Source organism: Volvox carteri, assembly GCF_000143455.1.
Source record: "Volvox carteri f. nagariensis unplaced genomic scaffold VOLCAscaffold_66, whole genome shotgun sequence".
Lineage (NCBI taxonomy): Eukaryota > Viridiplantae > Chlorophyta > Chlorophyceae > Chlamydomonadales > Volvocaceae > Volvox > Volvox carteri.
Window position 1 is genome coordinate 476,488 of NW_003307609.1, and position 20,983 is coordinate 497,470.

At 55.4% G+C, this 20,983-nt stretch overlaps 2 protein-coding genes across 2 annotated transcripts; one reads left to right on the forward strand and one right to left on the reverse strand.

Annotated features, from left to right (window-relative positions):
* Positions 1–7,687: 7,687 nt before the first annotated feature.
* Positions 7,688–13,722, reverse strand: phV1 (extracellular matrix glycoprotein pherophorin-V1). Its single transcript, XM_002956879.1, has 8 exons — positions 13,658–13,722; positions 13,216–13,444; positions 12,053–13,062; positions 11,666–11,801; positions 10,636–10,684; positions 10,284–10,391; positions 9,896–10,007; positions 7,688–9,632 (listed from the first exon to the last, which is right to left on the reverse strand). The coding sequence occupies exons 1-8, from the start codon at positions 13,711–13,713 to the stop codon at positions 9,560–9,562; spliced, it is 1,773 nt and encodes a 590-aa protein (XP_002956925.1). The 5' UTR covers positions 13,714–13,722; the 3' UTR covers positions 7,688–9,559.
* Positions 13,723–16,280: 2,558 nt separating this feature from the next.
* Positions 16,281–20,708, forward strand: phV4 (extracellular matrix glycoprotein pherophorin-V4). The gene is made up of 9 exons (XM_002956847.1): positions 16,281–16,351; positions 16,630–16,861; positions 17,285–18,081; positions 18,391–18,529; positions 18,742–18,793; positions 19,051–19,158; positions 19,645–19,750; positions 19,981–20,082; positions 20,250–20,708. Exons 1-8 carry the CDS (start codon positions 16,296–16,298, stop codon positions 20,045–20,047), a joined length of 1,557 nt encoding a protein of 518 aa, XP_002956893.1. The 5' UTR covers positions 16,281–16,295; the 3' UTR covers positions 20,048–20,082; positions 20,250–20,708.
* The last annotated feature ends 275 nt before the right edge of the window (positions 20,709–20,983 follow it).

The following is a 20,983-nucleotide window of genomic DNA, read 5'->3' on the forward strand; positions in this document are numbered from 1 at the left end:
CCAAAAGTGATGCATGCGTGGCGAGCATGGCTGACCAGCTGCTCCACCGAATCCGCCACATCCACAGCGTTCTGGAGTCATGCGGGCTAGGTGCGTGTTGCCCGGTAGGGCGACGCCATCCACTGCAAGCCGCCATAACGTCTCCTTATTCTCATTCTCCCATCGTACCCCGGACCAAACGCGGGCCTGCGTCGCCCTGAATAGGCTGATTTCCGAGGGGGGCGGCGGCGACGGGCCCTGAGGATCCGTCGCCTCCCGCACAAATTCAGCTACCAGGCGTCTTCTCCTCTCCTCCATAGGCCCACATTGCAGCTGTGTCGCCAGGCGAACCGTAAGGCGTGCCAGCGGGGTGGCTTCCGCCATCCCAGGTATACGCCACCCAATTCGCCCAGCAATCATACCCATCGCTTGCATGCTGGTCAGCAGTGGTGCTGGTGACGGTATGACAGCCTCCTCCCCTTCCGTTGCCGCTGCCATCGGTTCCGTTAGCCCCCGCTGCTGCTGCTGCTGCTGCTGCTGTCGCCGGGTCTCAACCGTTCTAGCAGCTTCGAGCCAGGCCGGGTTTATGCTGCTATGCAGCGCCGCGAGGGCTGCCCGGGTCACAGGTTTATCCCGCGTGGAGATCGGGGTAAGCGGGTCGAGGTGAGTCCGGGCCCACTCCAGCCATACCGTCCTAGGCAGGGTTGCCCGATCGCTGCTCTCTGCCAGGGTCCAAACCCGTACCAGGTCCCCTACCGTCTGTAGTTTCCTGCAAGTGGCAAGCCCAGGGTATTGGTACTCCAGGCCGGGGCGGCGGCCCCGGTCCGTCGGGTCGGTCCCTCCAGCATTGGGGAATAGCGGATTTCCCCATAATGCAGTCGCCCAGCACCAGTCACCGGGTGTCAGCGGGTTGGTCCCGATGTCCTCTGGTGGCGGCAAGTGCCCCAGGGCTCCCACAATCCGGCTGATATCCTTCGGCAGGTCACGAGTCCCAAGCCAGGGCCCAGTTGGGCTCGCGGTTGTCAGGGCCCACGGCTGGAAAGCGGGGTTCGTGAGCAGAAGGTAGGCTGAAAGCGTGCGGACCCAGGGGTGGATACCTCCGCCCACCTGCATATCTGTGTCTGTTGCGCCTGTATCTGATCTCGTGTTGCCTGTTCGCAGCCCTAGGGTTGTGATGACAAAACGAGCTGCCCACACCGCATGCCGGGCTTGGATGTGTTGCCGGAGGGGCAGCAGACCAAAGCCTCCTGTCGATGGGTGACCGATCAGGAGTTCCTTGGGCACGCCAGTCAAGCGTCGGCCAGGATCATCCGGGCCTTGTTGGCGACCAGGCGAGCCGTGAGTCGCTCTATCTCGTCCAGCACGCGGTCTGGGGCCAGTCCGCCATGCTCCATGTGCCAGGTGACCGTCTGCAAGCCATATGCCGACGCCGCCGTTGCCCTTCCAAATGCTGACAGCGGGAAGCGGGACAGACGCTGCATCCGCCGTTTGGCCTCTCCCATCCTCTTCGTCCAGTCCGGCTGTGGTGGGGTCACCTGGTTGTCTATCGGCAGGTTCAGGGCAGTAGCAGTGGTTACCACCTTAAGTCCTCCGATTGTCTCCTGCTGGGGGGCTGTTAGCTGGGGTCCTGCTGCTGGCGCCGGCTGCTGTTGTTGCTGTCGCTGCTGGCCAATCCATAGCAGTTCCACTTTCTCCAGATTGAGTCGCTGGCCAGATGCCCGGGCAAATGTTTCCATGGCCTGTAGGAAGGAGGGGACTGATTCCGCGCCATCCAACGCCACTTCCGTGTCATCTGCATACTGGCAGGCGGTGACGGGATTTGGGTCGGACGGTTGCAGCTTAATTCCCACCTCCTGGCTCCGGAGCCAGCATTGGAGAGCTTGGGCGACAAAGAGGTACAGCAGAGGCGCCAGGGGGCAGCCCTGTCGGACACCAGCCTCCATGTCTACCAGCCTGGACTTGTACCCGTTGACCATTGCCCGGGCTCGGGTTTCGCTCAGCAGCAGACGTACCCACGCACACAGCTGTGGCCCTGCCCCCATCGCCTCCATGGCCGCTAGGAGAAAGCCGCGATCCACTGTATCGTATGCTTTGGCAAAGTCCAGGAATGCCAAAAGCCCTTGGCGGTTCTGCTTGCGGAGGAGGTGTGACAGGTGGCGCAGGAAGAGTACACTGGCCCCAATCAGGCGCTTGGGGAGGAAGGCGGATTGCTCGGGGGTGATGACCCGTCCCAGGGCGGGGCCCAGGCGGTTCGCCAGTACCTTAGCAAGGAGCCGGTAGTCCGAGCATAACAACGTGATGGGGCGGTAGTTGCCGGGGAGCTTGGGGTCGCCTTTTTTATAGAGCACTGTGATGATCCCTTCAAGGAAGCCTGCGGGCACCTGCCCGGTCGTGCCAATGGCAGTGAACAGGCCTGCCATGGTATTACCTATGGCTGACCAGAATTTCCTGTAGATGTCGGCTGGAATCCCATCCCACCCTGGGGCCTTGCCAGGTGCGCTCTTCTTGAGTGCCTTCCGCAGTTCGGTGGCTGTGATCTTTTTGGCTCCAAGCTGTTCATCTGCCTCTGCTGGGAACTTAATGTTAGCTGCGGTGAGGGAGTTCAGAACGGCTTGGCGGGCCTGGGGGCAGATGAAGTCCGGGGCCTTGCTCACATCCTTCCAGAAGTCGGCTACCACCTGGGGCAGCTGAGCGGGGTTGGTAACAAGTCGGCCGGACAAGGCTTGCAGGGCGACAGGGGCTGGTTGTTGGTCTATAGCCTGGGCCTGGAGGAAGGCTGTAAGGGATGGGCTCGGCCTCTCCCCTGCCCGCAGCCAGTGGGTGCGGGCCTCCATGGCATCCTTCCGGCAGTCTTCCCGATGTGCTCGTGCGAGCATTGCCTGGGCTTCGACCAGTTGTTGGAGTGGCTGTTGTGCTGTGGGGGCTGCATCCACCGCTTGCCTTGCCAACTGGACCTGCGGTAACACTTCCCGAGCCCGGGCCCCTGGTCTGAGCTTGCGGTGTTGTGCCGCCTTGTTGAGCTGAAGGGCCAGGGTGCTCAGCCGGCGTTTAAAACCTGGCCACCACGCAATCAGGCCCAAAGGGTTGTCCTCCGCAGGTGGTGCTGTGGCACAATGGCTGGTGATCCATGCCTCCATGCTTGCGGCTAAGTCCTGGTGTGATGTGAAGGCCAGCCGCACTCGTCGGTTCCCTGGGCCCTTGCTCTCTGGTCGGCACGGCAGCAGGTGCATGACCATTGGCTTGTGATCCGACGGTGTTTGCACGGCAATCTCCGTCTTAGCAATGTACGGCAAGGTGCCATGGTCTACATAGATGCGGTCTAGGCGGGAGGCCCCGACGCAGGGAGCTCTGTAGAAGTGGGTGTAGTCACAACTGTGGGGGTGCAGCTGGCGGTGGCTGTCCACCATGGTGGGGCCTGCTGCCCGAAGAAGGTCCACTGTTGGGCCGTCTCCCCGTCGCCCTCCTGGACCCGCTGTGGAGTCCAGCCCTGGGTCTTCCACAAAGTTGAAGTCACCTGCCCAGACCAGCATGGTGTCACTGTTCTCGGCTGCATGCTTGGTTGTGGCTGGCAGCGTGGTTGTGAACAGCTGTTGTCGGAGGGGGTGCACGTGTGCTGAGGTACCCGTGGGGCCATAAATGTTGCAGATGTGGATGCGGTGTCCTCCCCAGCGTAGTATACAGCTGGCAATCTCCCTCGGACCACGGGGATGGGCGGCGGGTTTTCCACGATAGCAGTCAGATCCCGACGGACTAGGATGAGAACTCCTGCTGTGTGGGAAGAGTTGGACCACGAGTGTGCAGCCACTTTCCATCCCCTGGTGTGCATCGCCTGTGATGCCATGTTTAGCTCTTTCTCCAGTCGACTCTGGTCATGGGCATTAGTATGGTGGGTCTCCTGAAGGCACACCACATCAAGTCCCATCTCTGTCCACAGCTTGGCCGCCGCATGTATTTTTGCGGTATGTTTTGCCGTCATGCCTTGCACGTTGTGCGTAGCAATCCGAAGGGGGTGGCCCCTAGTGGCGCCCCGCTGGCGGTTTCCATTGGTTGCTGGCGGCATGTTAGGTTTGTTGGGTATGGCTGACCGAAGAACCCTCTCCGGGTGGGGATTCTGTCTCAACGTCGGGCTGAGTCACCGTGGGGACTTGGAGAATCAGGCTGGAAATTTGGGAGCCTGCCTGGGGCGAACCTGGGTCGCTGGCTTCCTTCTCTGTTGCCTCCGGTCCCTGCCTTGCACCTGCCTCCTCCTCCATAGCGATGTCCTCTACCGTTTTTCCTGTTGTAGCGCCCCCGGTCTTTGCCATTCGATTTTTCCGATTGGCCTGCCATATGTCTCCGCGTTTCTGCTTTCCGGCCTCTCGGTGTCTGGCTTCCCGGGCCTCTTTGGCCTGCCGGGCTAGCTCTGCGCTCTGTCTGCGGGCTGTCCTTGCCGGCTCGGTCAGCTTTTTGAAGTGATCCTTCCGCGCTTGGTCGCGTAGGTCTGGCCTGCGCTGTTTCTTCACTATAGCCATGTGGGTTAGTTGCGCTTTGGCTGCCGTCGCTGTACTCCGGGTCATGGGCCGTGTCATTTGCAGCTGGATCGGCTCCACCTGGGCAAAGAGGGCAGCCGCCTGTGTTTTCGGGGAGCCCATTGTGGTGTTCTTCCCGGCTGCCTGAGTTGGCGGGGGAGATGGCCATTCCCTGTTTGTCTGCGCATTGTTGGCAGGGCCGGCTTGTTCCGCTACCGGTTTCCAAGGCTGTTCCCGGATAGGCGTGAGTTGGATGGCAGCTGCCTTGTGGGGTGTCCCGAAGACAATGGCCACCTGGGGCTGCTTGGGCTGTCCTGGTGGTGGGTTGGCCGCCTCCTGAGCCCTCTCCTCTATCCTGAGGCTCATTGCATCAGGTGCCGTGGTCCGCCTCAGGGGGGGTTTAGTGGCCGCTGCGTCAGGTGCCGTATTTTGCTCCAGAGGGGGGTTCGTGGCCGCTGCGCCAGGTGCCGTGTTTTGCTCCGGGTGGGGGGCCGTGGCCGCTGCGCCAGGTGCCTTGGTTTGCCCTGGGGGGTTCTCCTCCTCATCCCTCAACTCCGCCAGCACTGAGTACGGGTTCCCCTCGTCTGCCAGGTCCGATTCCGCCTGGGTCTGCTCCGCCTCCATTTCCATGTGCGTTGTCTCCAATCCCAGGGCGGAGTGTGTGGGTGCAGTTGGTGGTGTTGGGGGTGGGGCGTCGGCAGCTATGGTGGGGTCGGCTGCCTGGTGTGGTTCTGCAACCACTGTCTCCTGCCTGGCCTCCTGAGGGTCGGGAATGGGGGTCTTCTTACCCCTCTTCTCCTGCCGCATCCACCCTGCGTCCCCGGGGGAACCCCCTGTGTTGTTCCCACGGGGTTGGGTGGCAGGTTTGCTGCCGCTGCCGCCACTGCCGTTGGGCTGGGGAGGAAGGGCTCTGCTGCTGCTGGGCCCTGGCTGCAAGTCTGGGCCACCTTTGCTCTGTGGGGGCGGTGGTGGCCGTGGTGTGGAGGTGGATCCTATCTCCACTGCAGCTGGTGTAGGGATTTGGGCTGCTACCGCAGCCTGTATCCCTGACACCTGCAGCTCCATCACTGGTTCTAGGGATCCCAGGTGGTTAACGGTGAATGCTGGCAGGGGGGGCATTGGCGGTGGCCCTATGATGTTGTGACTTGCCATCTCGGGGGCGTTAGTTCTCCCCGTGGCTGCTGTGGCGGTGGTCCCCCGCTGGTTTCTCGCGATGGCAGCCCATGTGCCATTTACTACCGTGCCAGCATTGCTTCGGCTGGGGCCTGACTCCGGTATCTGCGTCAATTTTGGCTGAGCCCCCTTGCGTGCTGGTGGTAAACAGCCAATTATAGCGGGAGCTGCCTCCAGCGCCAAGGGCACCTTGGTCGCGACCAGGGTCCCAGTGCAGTGGGTACTGTCCCCTGGCGTGCCATACGTATAGGGGAGCTCCGCCGGGAGATTGAAGTTTCCCGCCGGTAGCTTCACTGCCCATTTGTCAGCCTGGAAGGGGCATTTGCAGGGAAAGCCGAATTCCTCCCTCTTCCATTGCCTCCCGCTGACCCTGCTGTACGCCATCGCGAGGAAGGCCGTAACTCCCTGGCGCGTTATGCCCAGCGGAAGTCCCGACACTTCCCACCGACGCGGCACTATCTTATCCAAGCCTTTAACCGTTAGTTCCACGTTTACCGGCTCCTGGCCGGGGTAGAACTCCACTCCGCCTAGCTGTAGGCGCCCCTCCCTGAGAAGCTCGCTGTTGGTGAGCCTTGCCAAGCTGCCCGGTGGCATCAGGACTGAGATCTCCATCGCAACGCGCTTATCCTTCATTGGAAAGATGCGCCGCTTCGTCACTGCGGGCCCTTCCAATGCCTCCAGATCCGCGGATTTTGCCCATAATTTCAACTTAGAAATTATGTGCTCTACAAGTCGCCCATAGCTCTGAGCGTAGACATCTGAAATGTCGGAGCCCGGTGGCCAATGCGCGACCAAATCCCATGTCTCCGGACAGAGCACGAAGAGCCGCTCCGTCGGTGACGCGAGAATGTTAAGTTCGAGAGGAGTAAATTCCTCTCGTTTTACTTTTCTCTGGGTCGTTTGCGGCCTTGTGGCCGTTGCTGTCTTCCGACCAGTTTGAATTTTCGGCCGGTCAGCGGTCTTCGCCGCTCTAGTTTGCAACATTTGTTGCGTCGAATTTAATATGGCATTTAGAAGTTGTAATCAAAATAGCCATAAAGATTTCGGACCGTGGTAGCGGTAGCGGTCAGGGCTCTAGTCGCAGTATGGTGCGGCTAAGTTATGCCCATTTTTATGTATGTATGTTGTTACAGGGTGGTCAACTTCGCCAGCGGCCCCCTTTCCCGGGGCAGTCCCTGCTCTCCCCTGCTAGAGGGGCACCCTAATCCGTCACCCCATCCGACTTCAGAATGTATTCGTTGGGTTCGGCAACTCACCACCAGCATCCAACCAAATCTAGCGGATCAACGGCGCATCAACTTAGTTCCTGGTCAGCTCGCAAGTTGATATTATCACGTCCTACACCGTCCATAAGATGGGGGGCCACCTCCCATTTCATCACTCCTCAAACACCCGAGGAGCCGGCAGGCGGATTTGAACCCGGGTCGACTGGGTCGACTGGGAGCAGAAGTCAGGCCTTAACCTCTGCCAGCCGCCTGCCAGCCGCAGTATTGTTTCCGCTGAGGAGGAAGGTGTCGTTTCCTGCGGGTGCAACGCTTCTTGCACAAATGCTGCCATCAAGCGTCCCCGTTTCTCCTCGGTGGCCCCGCATTGCAGCTGTGTCGCTAGGCGGACCGTCAGGCGTGTGAGTGGGACGGTTGTTGTGCCGCCCGGTATCTGCCATCCGACCCGCTTTAGGATCATAGCCATCGCCTGAGTGCTGTTGGGGGTGCTTGGAGCCGCCATATCCCCCGCCGTTGGCCTCTCTGGCTGCTGCTGTTGGGGTTGCTGCTCATGCGGCTGCGTCTGTAGCTGTTGCTGCGGCTGTTGCTGCTGTTGCGGCTGCGGCTGATGCTGTGTCTGTAGCTGTGGTTGTGTTTGCAGCTGTTGTGGCTGTACCTGCGGCTGTGTGGCAGTATGTATGTATGTATGTATGTATGTATGTATGTATGTATGTATGTATGTATGTATGTATGTATGTATGTATGTATGTATGTATGTATGTATGTGTCTCATGCTGTCTTCGGCAAACGGACGTGCGTGTACGTCAAACCTGCTGTACGTTTACATGATTGGTATCACGACAGCAAGCAAGCTAGAAGACCATACCCCAATCGCCCTGAACACTCAACTCGCCGGGCAGCAGGTAGTTGTGGCCGTACTACGTCTGTAAAAAGCTTTTCCAACATCAATCGATAGACATGTCTATAGCAAAATAGGTAAACCAGCAATAAGTAAATGCAAACTAGAAGACTAGTTGATGCAATTATAACCAATTTGCAGATGAAGGATTCGCCTTTTATAATAAAGATACGAAAATGGTCGTCTATATGCCCCCACCGGAAACAAGATAGGGATGCCTGGGCATGGGCCCCCATTCAAACCGCTGCTCAGCTGCAGGTAGGATCAACTATAATCCGAACAGGCCATCTGAACAGTCCTCCTGCCTCCTGCCACCGCAAGACCGTGGTTTTGAAAAATGGTGAGGGTCTACAGAAATCAATCACCGACCCAAACACAAGAATATAACCCTCAGGCATGTATAAGTACTTGGAGCGTCCCACGCGTGGGGCTGTCCACCACCGTGCGTCGTCTTCGTTATCAGCCTGGGTCATCTAACTATGCGTAGGAAGGGAAGCACGACAGTAACACACGCTTACGCTTACACGCAATCCCGTCACACCAGCCGACTGCTGGCGTCCTCCTCAAATACGTGCGTATACTTGCTGCTCAATGCTGTATATGTTGCATGCACATGCATTCTTTATAATGCTTTAATGGTACGATGCACGTACGGACGTGGCACATGGGCACATAGGGGATACGCTAGCAGAAAGGTCTTTAATAAAAAGCCCGAGGCAGCATTTTTCCGTACTGTATCGATGGTAATTAAAATAAAGCCTGACGCGCACGTATACTCCAGGAGGTCCCCAGAGCCCCAGCCATGCATACATACATACATACATACGCAACAGCTCATTAGGGCTGCTGGTAAATGTAGCTCGCCGCCCATTAAGTTTGACGAGGTAATAAAACCAAAGGTCAGAACCACACCTAGCTGCCTAGCTAAGATGAATTCCGTCAGCAACAAACGCAGCATGGCATCTGCATCTGACCTGAACAATGCTCAATGGGGCAATGGGCAGCCCAAACAACTGTTCAAACTGCAAACCTAACTCTAAGCGAGCGCAGCTTCTTTGCTTGTGCGGAAGGATAATAATGGAAACCCTATCTGAGCCTTAGCTTACCGCCTAGCCCTTTCGGGCTAAACGCGCCGATGATCAGCCATCCATAATTGATGCTCGCAGCTACCCTACCCTACCCTACCCTACCACACACATATACACACATATACACACACACACACACACACACACACACGCGCGCACGCACACACACACACACACCCCGCTGTCCCAGTGGTGACCTAATGAACGTAAAGCAGAGCGCTGCCCAGAACGCCGGGGGTACACAGCGAGGTGTAGATCTATCCAATGAACACTTTCATGAATTTCATTTGCGCAGCAGGTAGTGTGACCGAGCAATCATGTGAGTGTTTGGCTTGACGTCGACGGTCCCAGCCAGAAGTAAATAAAGTAGGACGGACGGACAGTATTACGGGCCCATGCAGACAAGCAATAACGTAACGATGCATGATGCGAATGCGGCATGCGGCATGCTGACTTTAAACCCAAGCACGTATTAGTGCACAGATACTGACTGATTCCACCCTTGGTGTAGCCCATCTCAACCGCTGCGGTTAATGTTAAGGGCTGTATAGGACGATTCTTCCAAAGAATCAGAAGATGCTTATAAGCCAGCACCTGCTGATATCAATGGGATATCTGCCTCTGCCGTCTTCGTAACTGCAGGGAGCGAACGATGGTGGTGAGCGTCGATCTGTATTTATGTATGTCGGTTTATGGGCCTCCCAGCGGCGCCGTACGGAACATGGGGCAGCAGTCCTTGTCGTCATTAAATGGCGTGGCGAAACTGCAAGCAATTTTCACCGGGGCAAGCACAGGGGCAAGTAGGGAATTGAAGCTTTGTAAAGTCGAGCAACATAGTTGTATGTGTTTCGGATGACATACGCTGCAAAGGATCCATCCGACGGCAAGGGAATTACTTGGAAGAGCCAGGTTGCGTGTAGGGACGTAACACTTAAAAAATGAACGCACGCTTCCGCTGTCGTCATGCGTTTTTCATTCAATCAGCCGCAAACAAATAATACCCATATGAGGCAATGGAGCACTCACCATTGGCTTCCAAACGCGCCTAGACAGAGCTCTGCCATGGTCACCGGATTCTTTACAACCACACAAATCTTGGCGCCATCGGCTTGCGTGGTATTCCAGTTAATGTTGGTAGCTGCGTGTGTTGTTGACAGGGTGAGGGAGGCAAGGCATGTGATGCGAATGAGAGGTCAAGATAGGGCGCGGCAGCAGCTCCATGCAGCAGAACGAGAATGTCATCACACCACAGCGCCTGCAGCTACTAAAAGTACTACTTTATCCTGCATACAGTAATGTGCGAGCTGTGTCCTATTTTCTGCTCGGTTCTCGTTTCGCATCCGAAGCCAACGTGCAAAGCGTACTTCAAGGACCAAGCGCGCCTGGGGCGCCCCCGCTGTACACGCGCACATACCTTTGAGCGTATAGCTCCCGGCAGCACCCCAGCTGGACGCGATCGACCGTGGACTACCAACCCTAGGGTAGAGGGTGAAACCCTTGACATACGATCTGAGAACCTCATCTGCGATTAACGAATGGACAAGCGGGAAATCGTTAAAGTTAATATTGGCGTGCAGCGGACGTACACGTGTGATGCACATTCATATGCAACACATGACATGAGACCCAAAGGCGCATGCGTGCAGCTGTACGCGCGAGCCACACAAGGCCGGTCATTTCTCGGCGAAGTAGGTACTTTTGCCGTTGCGGGCGCGGAATGCAGGTGCGGAGCACATTGATTTGTGGTGCAAGCTTGCAGGACTTACTCGCATACCACTCAATCTTCTTGAGGATGTCAACACCCTTACAGGTGCTCTGCGGTTTGCAGAAGGGCGCACGGGGACGATTTATGGGGCGGGAGGAAAGCTGGAGGAAACCGACAAGCATGCCAGCAGGTTTTAATGAGACCTAAGAGGCCCAAGAGGGGATTTCTCTGCCGTGCATCTGGTTTAGATAGCGGATTGTTGTATGCTTTCTTGTCCTTGATTGCTGCAGCAGGCCTATATCATGTAGACATGATGCACCGTGATGGCGCTGCCGTACGTTACATCACAACTACAACTGCTACAGAGAAAGTACCGATCGGCGGATGCAGAGATCCCGTGATATGCCCTCCAGATTACAACACTGTGTGCACTGGTGTAGTACTAGCTGACCGCTGAAAAGGCCTCTTTTTTTTAAGATGCTAGGGCACCGTAGCACGTGTTTGTAGACGATATGCGTGCCGTACTATCTACAACTACTGTAATTGGCTAGGAAAGAGGTCAGGGAGGTGTCTATTCCAGGAAGGATAATGCTCCTAAGCCGAGGGGGTAGGCCATTCGCCGTGGTGACGCCTCCCTTTGTAAAAGCTTTAATGGTCTATAGAGCGCACCATTAGGACATACGGGACATTAGGATATACGATACGGTCCCTAGCTAATACACCAGGGCGAGATCTGTAGACGGCCAAAAATAATTTACAGACATACTATGTGGCTCGTTTGACTCGACTGGTATACGCATGCTGGCGCACATATCAATCTCAGCAAGGCAGAGGAGCATTGCAATACCTAGCAGTGCTGAACTCCTGTGCCCAGCGACCGTGCGCTTAAAACGACAGAACGTGACAGACATCAACCAACAAAATCGCTAGATGCACGCGGCCAGCAGCCGCGGGTGGGCGTTCCTCACACGCACATCCTGGTGAAACCAAGGGCAGGCTTACATTTTTAAGCAATATATACGCTAAATATGTATCCTTTCGAGATTTCCCTAACGAACAAGGTAGCACAGGTGGCTAATGTGTGGACTTACCGGTACAAGCTGGCTCAGTGGGAAAATGCTCATAGGGAAGCAGTACTCGGTGGTGCCGAAATCAGCTTTAAAGCTGGGCTGCGCGAAGTAGCGCGTACCCACCACAAATGGCATAACGCCCTGCCGCATGTCACACCTGCAGCGCACATGTGGCAGCAATGTCACCACCGGAAGTGGACACGTGTATGCACAGCAGCAGGAGAGACATCGATGACGGCTGCAGAGCGCCAGGATATGCTGCTACGGCTATGGCTATGGCTACGGCTACTGCTATACGGCTATTGCTACCGCTACCGCTGCTGCTGCTGCTGATATTGCCTAGGTAGATCTTCAGGGCGTGAGATCCCCGGGCACACAAGCATGTATCGTATGACGCAAGAGACTCACGTGCAGTTGGGATATGGGACTGGTGGCAAAGTGCAGGCGATGGACCTGCTGTCTTGCACGCAGCTGCCCCCATTTGAATCATCACCGGTGATCTCAATGGTCACTTGGTACCCGTCAAGTTCCGGGCTGCAAATGCTGGCGGCCCCCGTAGCCGCGTCGAGCCAGAACAGCACCTGGTCGCTCACGGAGCGAGAGAGCTTCTCTTTGAAAGCGTCTGTGTCATTAACTGGCTGATAAAGGGAGCCACACACAACAGCCTGGGTTTCTGTGCAGCGAGTGTCATTCGGTGCAAATGGAATCCTATAGACGAAGCCAAGGTTTGGATCTTGCTCCAAGGCGTTGATGCTGTCAGCGATCTTCTGCTGGATTGCAGAGCACATTGTGCTGCTGTAGCGGAAGGGTCGGACATCGGGGAAAGGAGCCAGCAGCTGTGCCTTGATGCAGACATCGCAAAATGGCCGGAATCCGAATGCGAAAGGAGGAGAGGGGATTGACGGCGGCGGCAGTGGTGGAGATGGAGGCGGTGGAGATGGTGGAGGCGGTGGAGAAGGTGGAGGCGGTGGAGGTGGTGGAGGCGGTGGAGATGGTGGAGGCGGTGGAGGTGGTGGAGGCGGTGGAGATGGTGGAGGCGGTGGAGATGGTGGAGGCGATGGAGATGGTGGAGGCGGTGGAGGTGGTGGGTAATACTTCGAGGCTCTAGAGGTGGGGCAGCAATCACATGCCGTGTCATACATCGCTGCCGTACAGGTGCCTGCAGAAAAGCCCGGTGACGAGCACAGTTGCTCCAGGGTGGTGCAGCCCTGGCCTCCGCGGTTGGTCCTGAGGGTGATGCACACCTCCGCATTCTGGGCGGTCGTGGTGTCAAGCCCCAGCTGGGTGAGCCGCAGAATGGCGGAGCCAGGTGGGCCGGTCGGGGGCTTGTCGAAGGACGCACCAACCCGAGTGGGTGCTCCGTTCACGGTGGCAACGACTGAAGCCCCGGCCACCAGGCAGCTGCTGGACACGTTGAACTGCGGACGTTGCGGGTGCGGCAAGGCAGAAGCAAGCGTGTTTGAATATACGCAGTGGATGAATGAATAAAAGGACAAATACAAGAGCGGAAGCATCTGGAAATGCGCTCGTTGGAGCATTGCTCACGTCTATGAGGCACAATGCTAGCTTACCTCTATCTTGTACATGTCGGTGTTGCAGCAGGCTCCCGTGCAGGAGCTAGGGTCCCGAACCTGGATTCTAAAGCAGTACTTGTTGCTGCCCACATGTTGCCACACAGGTGCCAGTTGGTATGCCCCGTTTGTGGTTTCACAATTACGAAAGGGAAAGTTCGGGAAGGCCCCTGTTTGATCCCGGTAGACCGTGAAGTCCTCGTCATATTGCGCGACTGCGATAGCAACCCTGAAGGCATTACACGTCAGTAATAAGAGTTAGGGGGTCAATACAGGGTACATTCAGTGCTGATCGGGTAGGTAGGGCACTCAGCTAGCAGACAACAACTTACGGCCATCGTAGCTGCTATATGCGTCTAAATCATTAAAGCAATTTTGACGTTCATGCTGCGGTGGGAAAGTAGTAGAAACCCATCAGACGTAAAGCATCTTCATCACTTACCACGTCAGCGCCAAAGCTGCCGCAACAGCATTCCACATATTACTTGTCTTCGCCATTTGATTAACCTCAATATTAGTGCTGTCAGATACTACTGCAAATGTTGCGGGCTTGTTTATGTAGGGTAGGGTATCCTTACAATCGGGCCTTACCTAATAACTGGCGGGCCAGGCGAGGTTCCGGTCACTTTCCAAGTAGTAGCACGGAGCAGCGTTGGAAAATTAGATTGACATTAAATCTCTTGAAATGATATTTAAATTTTCATTGAAGGTCACAACAGGGTGATGACAACATGGTACAAGAGAAGTGAATGCGGTATTGGTGAAAGCGAGTAAGAAGTGGATGGAGCTGGATATTGCCAGATGATGTTCACGTAGTTATATTGGATGATTCGTAGTTGTGGATCATGCGTGGTTGTAGCTGAGATATGACAATCGAGTTTGACAAGGATGAAAGCGCGGCGTCAAGTATGCGTTGTTCGGACAGACGAGACATTTATTTGTAAAGAATATTTTTTTGATCGCAGATCTGTACAACTGACAGCTTATACTTAAGTAGGGGGAGGCCGTCCGTAAAAGCCGGGTGGGCCTGGGATGTGACTAATAGCCAATATTGTGGCGTCGAGTGGGGATGTAGGCGTTATCTCCCACTCGTCTGGGCTCAGCGCACCTCCCCGGGCTTGCTCATCGGCCATGCTAAGCACAGTGGTGACCGGCGGTCTATGTTGCTAACGACTTGGCCGCTATATCATCGGCAAGTTGCCCGCCCGCCTTCAGCCAAAGCACCTCCTGAAACGTGAGTCCTGGAACGAGGCCCTATGAAATACATTTGATCAGTCACCGATCGGTAACCGGGCCCAACTGGTCGGTAGGGTGGGGCCTCGGCAGGGTTACCTTTACCCAACCGATAGGTCAGGTGGGCTACATGAGGGCTCCCTAAGCAGTGAGGTTACCGGCCGGGAAAAAAACCCGTAATGGATTGTATTGGAAAGTAAGAGTTGTAAGAACTGTAATGTCTAGATGTGCGCATATGGTTTGGTGAAGGAAGTCTGCACTTGGTACGATAAAGTGCCTAGGCAAAAATCTATTAAAAGAAGAGCTTCCACCATTATCAGCGTTCGCATTGCCGAAAATGAGCCCGCCAGTGGCCGGAAACCTTTCCACTAGCAATGATGTGCATCTAACGACAGGCAGGAAGGAAGAGCCCCCGGGTGGTGTGCCCTAACGCGTTCACTATCTTCTCCTCACTAACCGTCTCTCTATGATAGGTCTACGTGTCTAGGTGGCTGGATCAGGCAGACTACAATCTTCAGGTAGCCCACTGGTTTCGAACCCAGAGCGTCCACCCCTGAACCAAGGTATCCTAAACCCCAAGCACATCCCCCAATTATGGACACCGGCAGTAATGTTGTAGCACCCTCCCTCATCCGACGCATCTCACTCCCTGCACATGTAGAGCCCCTGCGTAGAACAGCTATCTGTGATGAGGGGGAGTCCCTGGTATAGAGGCCAATGGGAGCATGTGCCGTTGTTGGGCATTCAGGGGGTGCGGGACAGCGTTGTCATCATCGTTGCGGCATCGGTGGGGTCGTGCCGAGTTGTGAAGACGGGTTCCTGTAATGGGCCACATCATGCAGTAGGTTTCTTGTGGTTTCCGAGGCCGAGGTCATTTTGCCGGGGTGTACGGCATTGTTGTGGGTTGCGGGAAGTTGTACAGGTAAATGCATAGGCCATTTTTATCAACCTTGTTTTATATATCATAAAACAACCGAGCAAGAACCAAATAGTTCAGAAAGAAGTTGAGCAGAGGCCGATGCTCGCCTGGCAAGCACTACGCTCAACGGATAGAGAGAGACAGGAATAAGAAGTGTACAACGGGGCGCCAATAGGCTTTGATAGATAGCGGACGCCCTCGCTCTCAGGCATCAAGTCCCGGACGTGGGCCATATGACCTGGAGTTGCTGGGCTGTTCGCTCTCGTCCCTCCCCCTCAGAAGAAAAACTGTGACCACTATCCTTCTCTCCAGTTCCCTCTCAGTCCAGGTGGTGCAATACCAGAACCCTCGCAACACACTGCGACATCTCAAGCCGTCACATTACGCTGCAAACATTGCCTCATGTTTGTTAGGGGCTAGCACGCTGTTGTCTAGTTTCTGAGTCTACGTTGATATGGTTTGGTCCGTTGCTGATGCAACTGGCTTTCGTATCATTAACCGCCGAGTAGCAGCCGTAGCTACCGGTGCGGAAAACGATGCATGCTCACCAACCTAAATGATGAAGGGTGTGTGGCGAAGTTATATTCATTGTTCTAGAGCTGTTTGTCAACAAATATCAACTTATGTAAAAATTGGTGCTACAGATTACGACGACTGGTCGGATTCCGACACGTACAACACGAGCAACATTCCAACGGATGAAATGCACATTTATATGTGCCCGCGATAAATGGATTTTGGACCTGTTTGTGAAATTTATATTCAACATAAAATGTTTGATTCCGGCCAGTCTCGGAAGCGGCTACCTGCGCCCGCCGTTTACGGTAGACGTACGGCCCAGCAGCAGCACAGCTGCCGCGGTCGGTCGGGTAGATAAATAGCGCAACTATGATACAGAACATCATCAAAGTGACATAGCTCTGACAACATGGCATCCTTTGCAAAGGCAGCTTTCATTTTGGCGACAGCACTGGCGGTTGGCTGGTGCGTTTTCAGTATGGTGCATTCCCATATGCCTGGGCTTTCGCTCTGAGGTTTGATCTATAAGTGTATTTAAGAGCATGCCATATACATGAAGGCTTTCAGTCTTTGCCTTTGCATCGCAAAAGACGTACATGTCCTGTCGCATGCCATAGTGATGAGCCTTTAATATGTAGTAGTACATCAAATATGAGATGTCTAAAAGCATAACTCGATCATGAAACAGCAAGCGTCAACCATGAGCACTGATGTTGCTTGCTGCTTGTCGCCGCTGGTTCCAGGGCGCTCAGCGCTCATGCGCAGGAATACAACGAGTACGATCCCTCAGCTGTCACACCTGGCAGCATCCCCAACTTCCCGTTCCGCAACTGCAACACCACCAACGGCGCGTACCGGCTGGCACCGGTGTGGCGGCCTTCGGGCATCAACACGTACTGCTTCAAGATCCAGGTCAGCCAGGATGCCCTGTCCTGCACTGGCGCCTGCTGCAGCGCCGACTTGCACAAAATTGAGGTGCGCCCACGGCCGGCTGATGGTGTGGGGGATGCGACATGCGGACACATTGCTACAGGTCCTAGGGCCTCGGAAAGCACGGGAAGAGGCTCATTGGCGGTGGCCCACTACCCACTGTCAACGACTATTTTCCAGTCGTTTCAAATGTGTGTGTATGTATGTGTGTGTATGTGTGTGTACGCGCGTGCGCATGATGTCGGCGTTGGGGGCTCCGTTACCATCCTAGCTGCCCAGGGGAGTGGATTTCTAATCAGGGTTTGGAACGCACCCGGCAAGATCTATATAGCTCATTTGCATGTACTGGAGAGAATGGGAACTTCACACCCTCAAAAGCAGAGGGAACATCAAATTGTGATGTTCCCTCCGGCCTCACCTTGCCCTCACTCCATCCTCCCACCACATGCCATCCCGCCATGTCCGCAGTTCAACGTGTCCAGCAGCTGCCTGGTGGCCGGGGCTTCAGTTGTCGCCACCGTGAATGGAGTGCGGACCCGGGTTGGTGCGACCCTGGACAAGGCCCCGGCTGGGCCTGTTGGCTCCGCCGTTCTGCGGCTCACCCAGCTGGGGCTGGACACCACGACCGCCCAGGATGCGGAGGTGTGCCTCACCCTCAAGACCAACCGCGGAGGCCAGGGCTGCACCACCCTGGAGCAACTGTGCTCATCGCCAGGCTTTCCTGCAGGGACATGCACAGCAGCTATGTTCGATGTCGCGTGTGACTGCTGCCCAGTTTCTCAAGCCGGTCAGGCCCTCCCGCCACCGCCACCAGTTATTCCGCCGGTCTTACGCCCTTGTGACGTCTGCATCGCCGCGACCATTGTGCCCCCGGCCAATGATGTGCGACCATACCGCTACGACAGCGCCACCTGCGCCGCCATTCAGCAGAACATCGCCAATGCCATGAACTCTCTCCTGGGAGGCGCCAACATCAACGTCTTCTCACCTTTCGCGCCAAATGCAAGCCAGTGCTTTGACACACAAATCATTACATGTGGCAGGTTCAACGGTTCGGACACTGATGCGTTAGCCACTCTCACGGGAGCGGTGCAGCAGCAGCTTCCCGCCTTCGTCGAAATCGCGTCTGGCGGCAGCGTCTGCAATCCAAAGTTGGAGAAATACACGGTGACGGTCTCCACCATCAACAATGTGGCAGATCAGTGCCTGGACCTCTCGCAGTCGGCTAGTTGCTTCCTGCCTGGCGTTCCATTCCCCAACTGCACGTGAGTCACCCTACTTCATGGCGTCGTCTCTTTTGCGGCGCGGCCGCCCTCCGTAAAGATTTGGGGGCGAGGATGTAGGGCCTAATAACCAAAGCTTCCTCCCGCAATGGATGAACCCATGTTTGGGATCTGGCTAGCGTCTTTGTCGTGTATGCAGAGCTTTGGATGAATGGCTGAAGGCAAAGACACCGCGCTTGCATGGATACCTTGCTCACATGGCTATGTGAAAATATCGGGAACGTTGGGTGAATGTGTGATAGTACTAGTTACCGACCCTGCTGCCGCCTCCGCTCGCCTTCTGACGCGCAGGTGCAACACAACCCAGGGAGTCATGCCGTTCACAGTCTCCCCCACCTGGTATGCACAGCCGGCCAATGTCCGCTGGGGCCGCAACGTCACTGAGTACTGCTTCACCGTCAACACGCTACAGCCAAGTCAGGTCGTGCCGGTGAGGCCAGATAGGTGCATGGCGGACCCGTGGGGTGGTGCTTTGTTTTCTTCCACGCACCCATGCATGCTTGGCTGCATGCCCGATGAGCTCGGTTAGTTGTATCGGGTCTGGACAAGGCACGCGAGCCTGTCTGCTGCGCGTAGCTCACCCAGACAAAGTTAAGAAATTACATGACTGAGGATGCTGCCTCGTTCGCTGTCCCCCTGCAGAGCACCTGCTACAACGCAAACGACGCGCTCGCCAAGATTGAGTGGTATGCAAGTAAGTTATCATTGCTGTTGCTTGCTTGCGTAGTCTTCTATCGTTTCAACGTTTCTTAGATAAGGCCCGTCCTTTCAACCTGGGCAGACATGCATGGATATGTGGGAGTACACATACGCGTACATGACTTCCGTAATGCGAGCAGACTGCAGCATAGCACCCAGTACGGCAGCATCAGTGGTTAACCTTTTTTGGTCCTCGCTACAGCCTAGGGTTTCACCTGCCGTGCATTTTGACTTGTGTTTCCATGACTGCAGGTGACGCGTTCAGGTCGGCGGTCAAGGGTTTCACGGTGTACCCCGCCGGGGGATCAAACAAGACGATTGCCGACAGCTGGGGCGCCACTGGAACCGATACCCTGAAAGGTGAGGCCGGCAAGCGAGATAGCAGCTCAGGTAGATGCACCTCGTGCGGGGCTCATTCGCTGCTTCGATTGTGGATTCTGTGCGGCATTTAGCTGCCGTGTGTGAAAAGGGTAACTGTCGTGCGAGACCTTCACTTACAATACACTCGATGGACCTGCATCTCGGAAGGCCTCTTCAATGACCCTATCATAAGATCAGCAATAAGCTCCAACAGTGTAGGAAGATTGCCGGAGCTATGGACTCTGAAAATGGCAAGCCCTACGGCAGCTGTACAAAACCCAGCATAGAGGCTACACTCCCTTCGCTCCTGACGCATCTAAGCTGCAGTTACAATTACAGCAACTCTGTTCAGTAGCCAGCCATGCGCCGGTTTGTTTGTACCGTACCTGTCCAGTTGCCATGTGCTGCACCATCACTGCTAATGCCTGCATGTCAAATAAGGTCACATCGTTCCCTGTCTGCGCATCCTTTTGTTGGTGTGTGCAGTCAATCTCAACTGGAACCTGCAGCAAGCCAACGGCGGCAAGGTTTGCGTGGCGATTCAGAACCCGTTCACCATGGGGAACATCTGCAAGGGAGCCCTTGGCCAGTGGTAAGTCCTGAGGCAGGGGTTTGCGAGGCCTATTCTTCTCAACTCAACTAACGAATGTACGGCCGCGCCACGTGCAAGACACGCGTATTTCCTTCCCACACGTTTAGACCACAAGTTGCACACGTGTCAATTAGCAGCAGTGGTAGTAGGGATGAGTGTGCCTGATTGCTATGTCGCTAATAATACTCCTTCAATAATACCCCTGCTGTATCTTGCCTGCGCCCGTGCAGCTACGCCAGCATCTTCAACAGGGACAACTCGGACTACTGCTGCCCCATCTACCGCACGGGGCCATGATTGCCGTAAAAGCGGTTATGGCGCTGGAGAGCGCAGTAGCCGGAAGTAGGGGTAGAAGTTGTTGTTGCTACAAGTGCAGCAGCAGGCAGAAGATAAGGAGCACTATATGGCATCTTAGTACTGCATGAATGAACTGACATACAGACATGTTTACAGATCAGCAGTTGGCAGATGTTTCACTTTATCTCTTCGTTCGGTTGCAGCAGTCGATAGATAGTTAGATAGATAGACGAGCTAGACAGTATGATTGATCTGTTGGACGGAATCGTTTTCTTTCTCCGACACAACTGCTTGTAGTAACATTTTTTGTAATGATTGATCGATGTACCACAATTCCTCTCGAACAGTTACGAGGCTAGGTATGCGGACAGGCGGGCTAGGCAGGTGCTGCTGTGCTGCGTATATCTATTAGGATTGTGGCCCAGGGGCTTCTAGGGTCGGTGTGCATGTTGCCATAGACACCGCGGCCGAATGTGCACGGTTTATTAAATGATAATGTGGCATGTGAAATTAACGCAAGTAGCTCGCGAGCAGCGGCTAGTTGGTCAAGTGGACTGAGTCTGAGCATGACGTGGTGGGACGCGGTGCGGTCTATTTTGGGCACTAAAGTACATCTCGTCATCAGCAGGCTCTGCTGGGTCCTGCGGGTGGCGCAAGTTTGAAACGAACGCGCGGTGGCACATTGTCGTGGGTGTCTTCACCAAGGAGTTCCAGATCCTAAGAACAAGGTTAGCCCAACGGAACTGCAGTGGCGTCTGAGGTAGCTGACGGTAGAGACAGATCATGGTGATACAGTAACCGTTATCTGGGGCACATTGTGGCGACTGGAGCCGCATGTCCGTCCCCGTCACTTTGTAACCGCTCAAACTGCACGATAACTCCAACCCACACCGTCTTCAATGCGGCAGCTTGCGACGGTTTCACGGATCCTCCGAA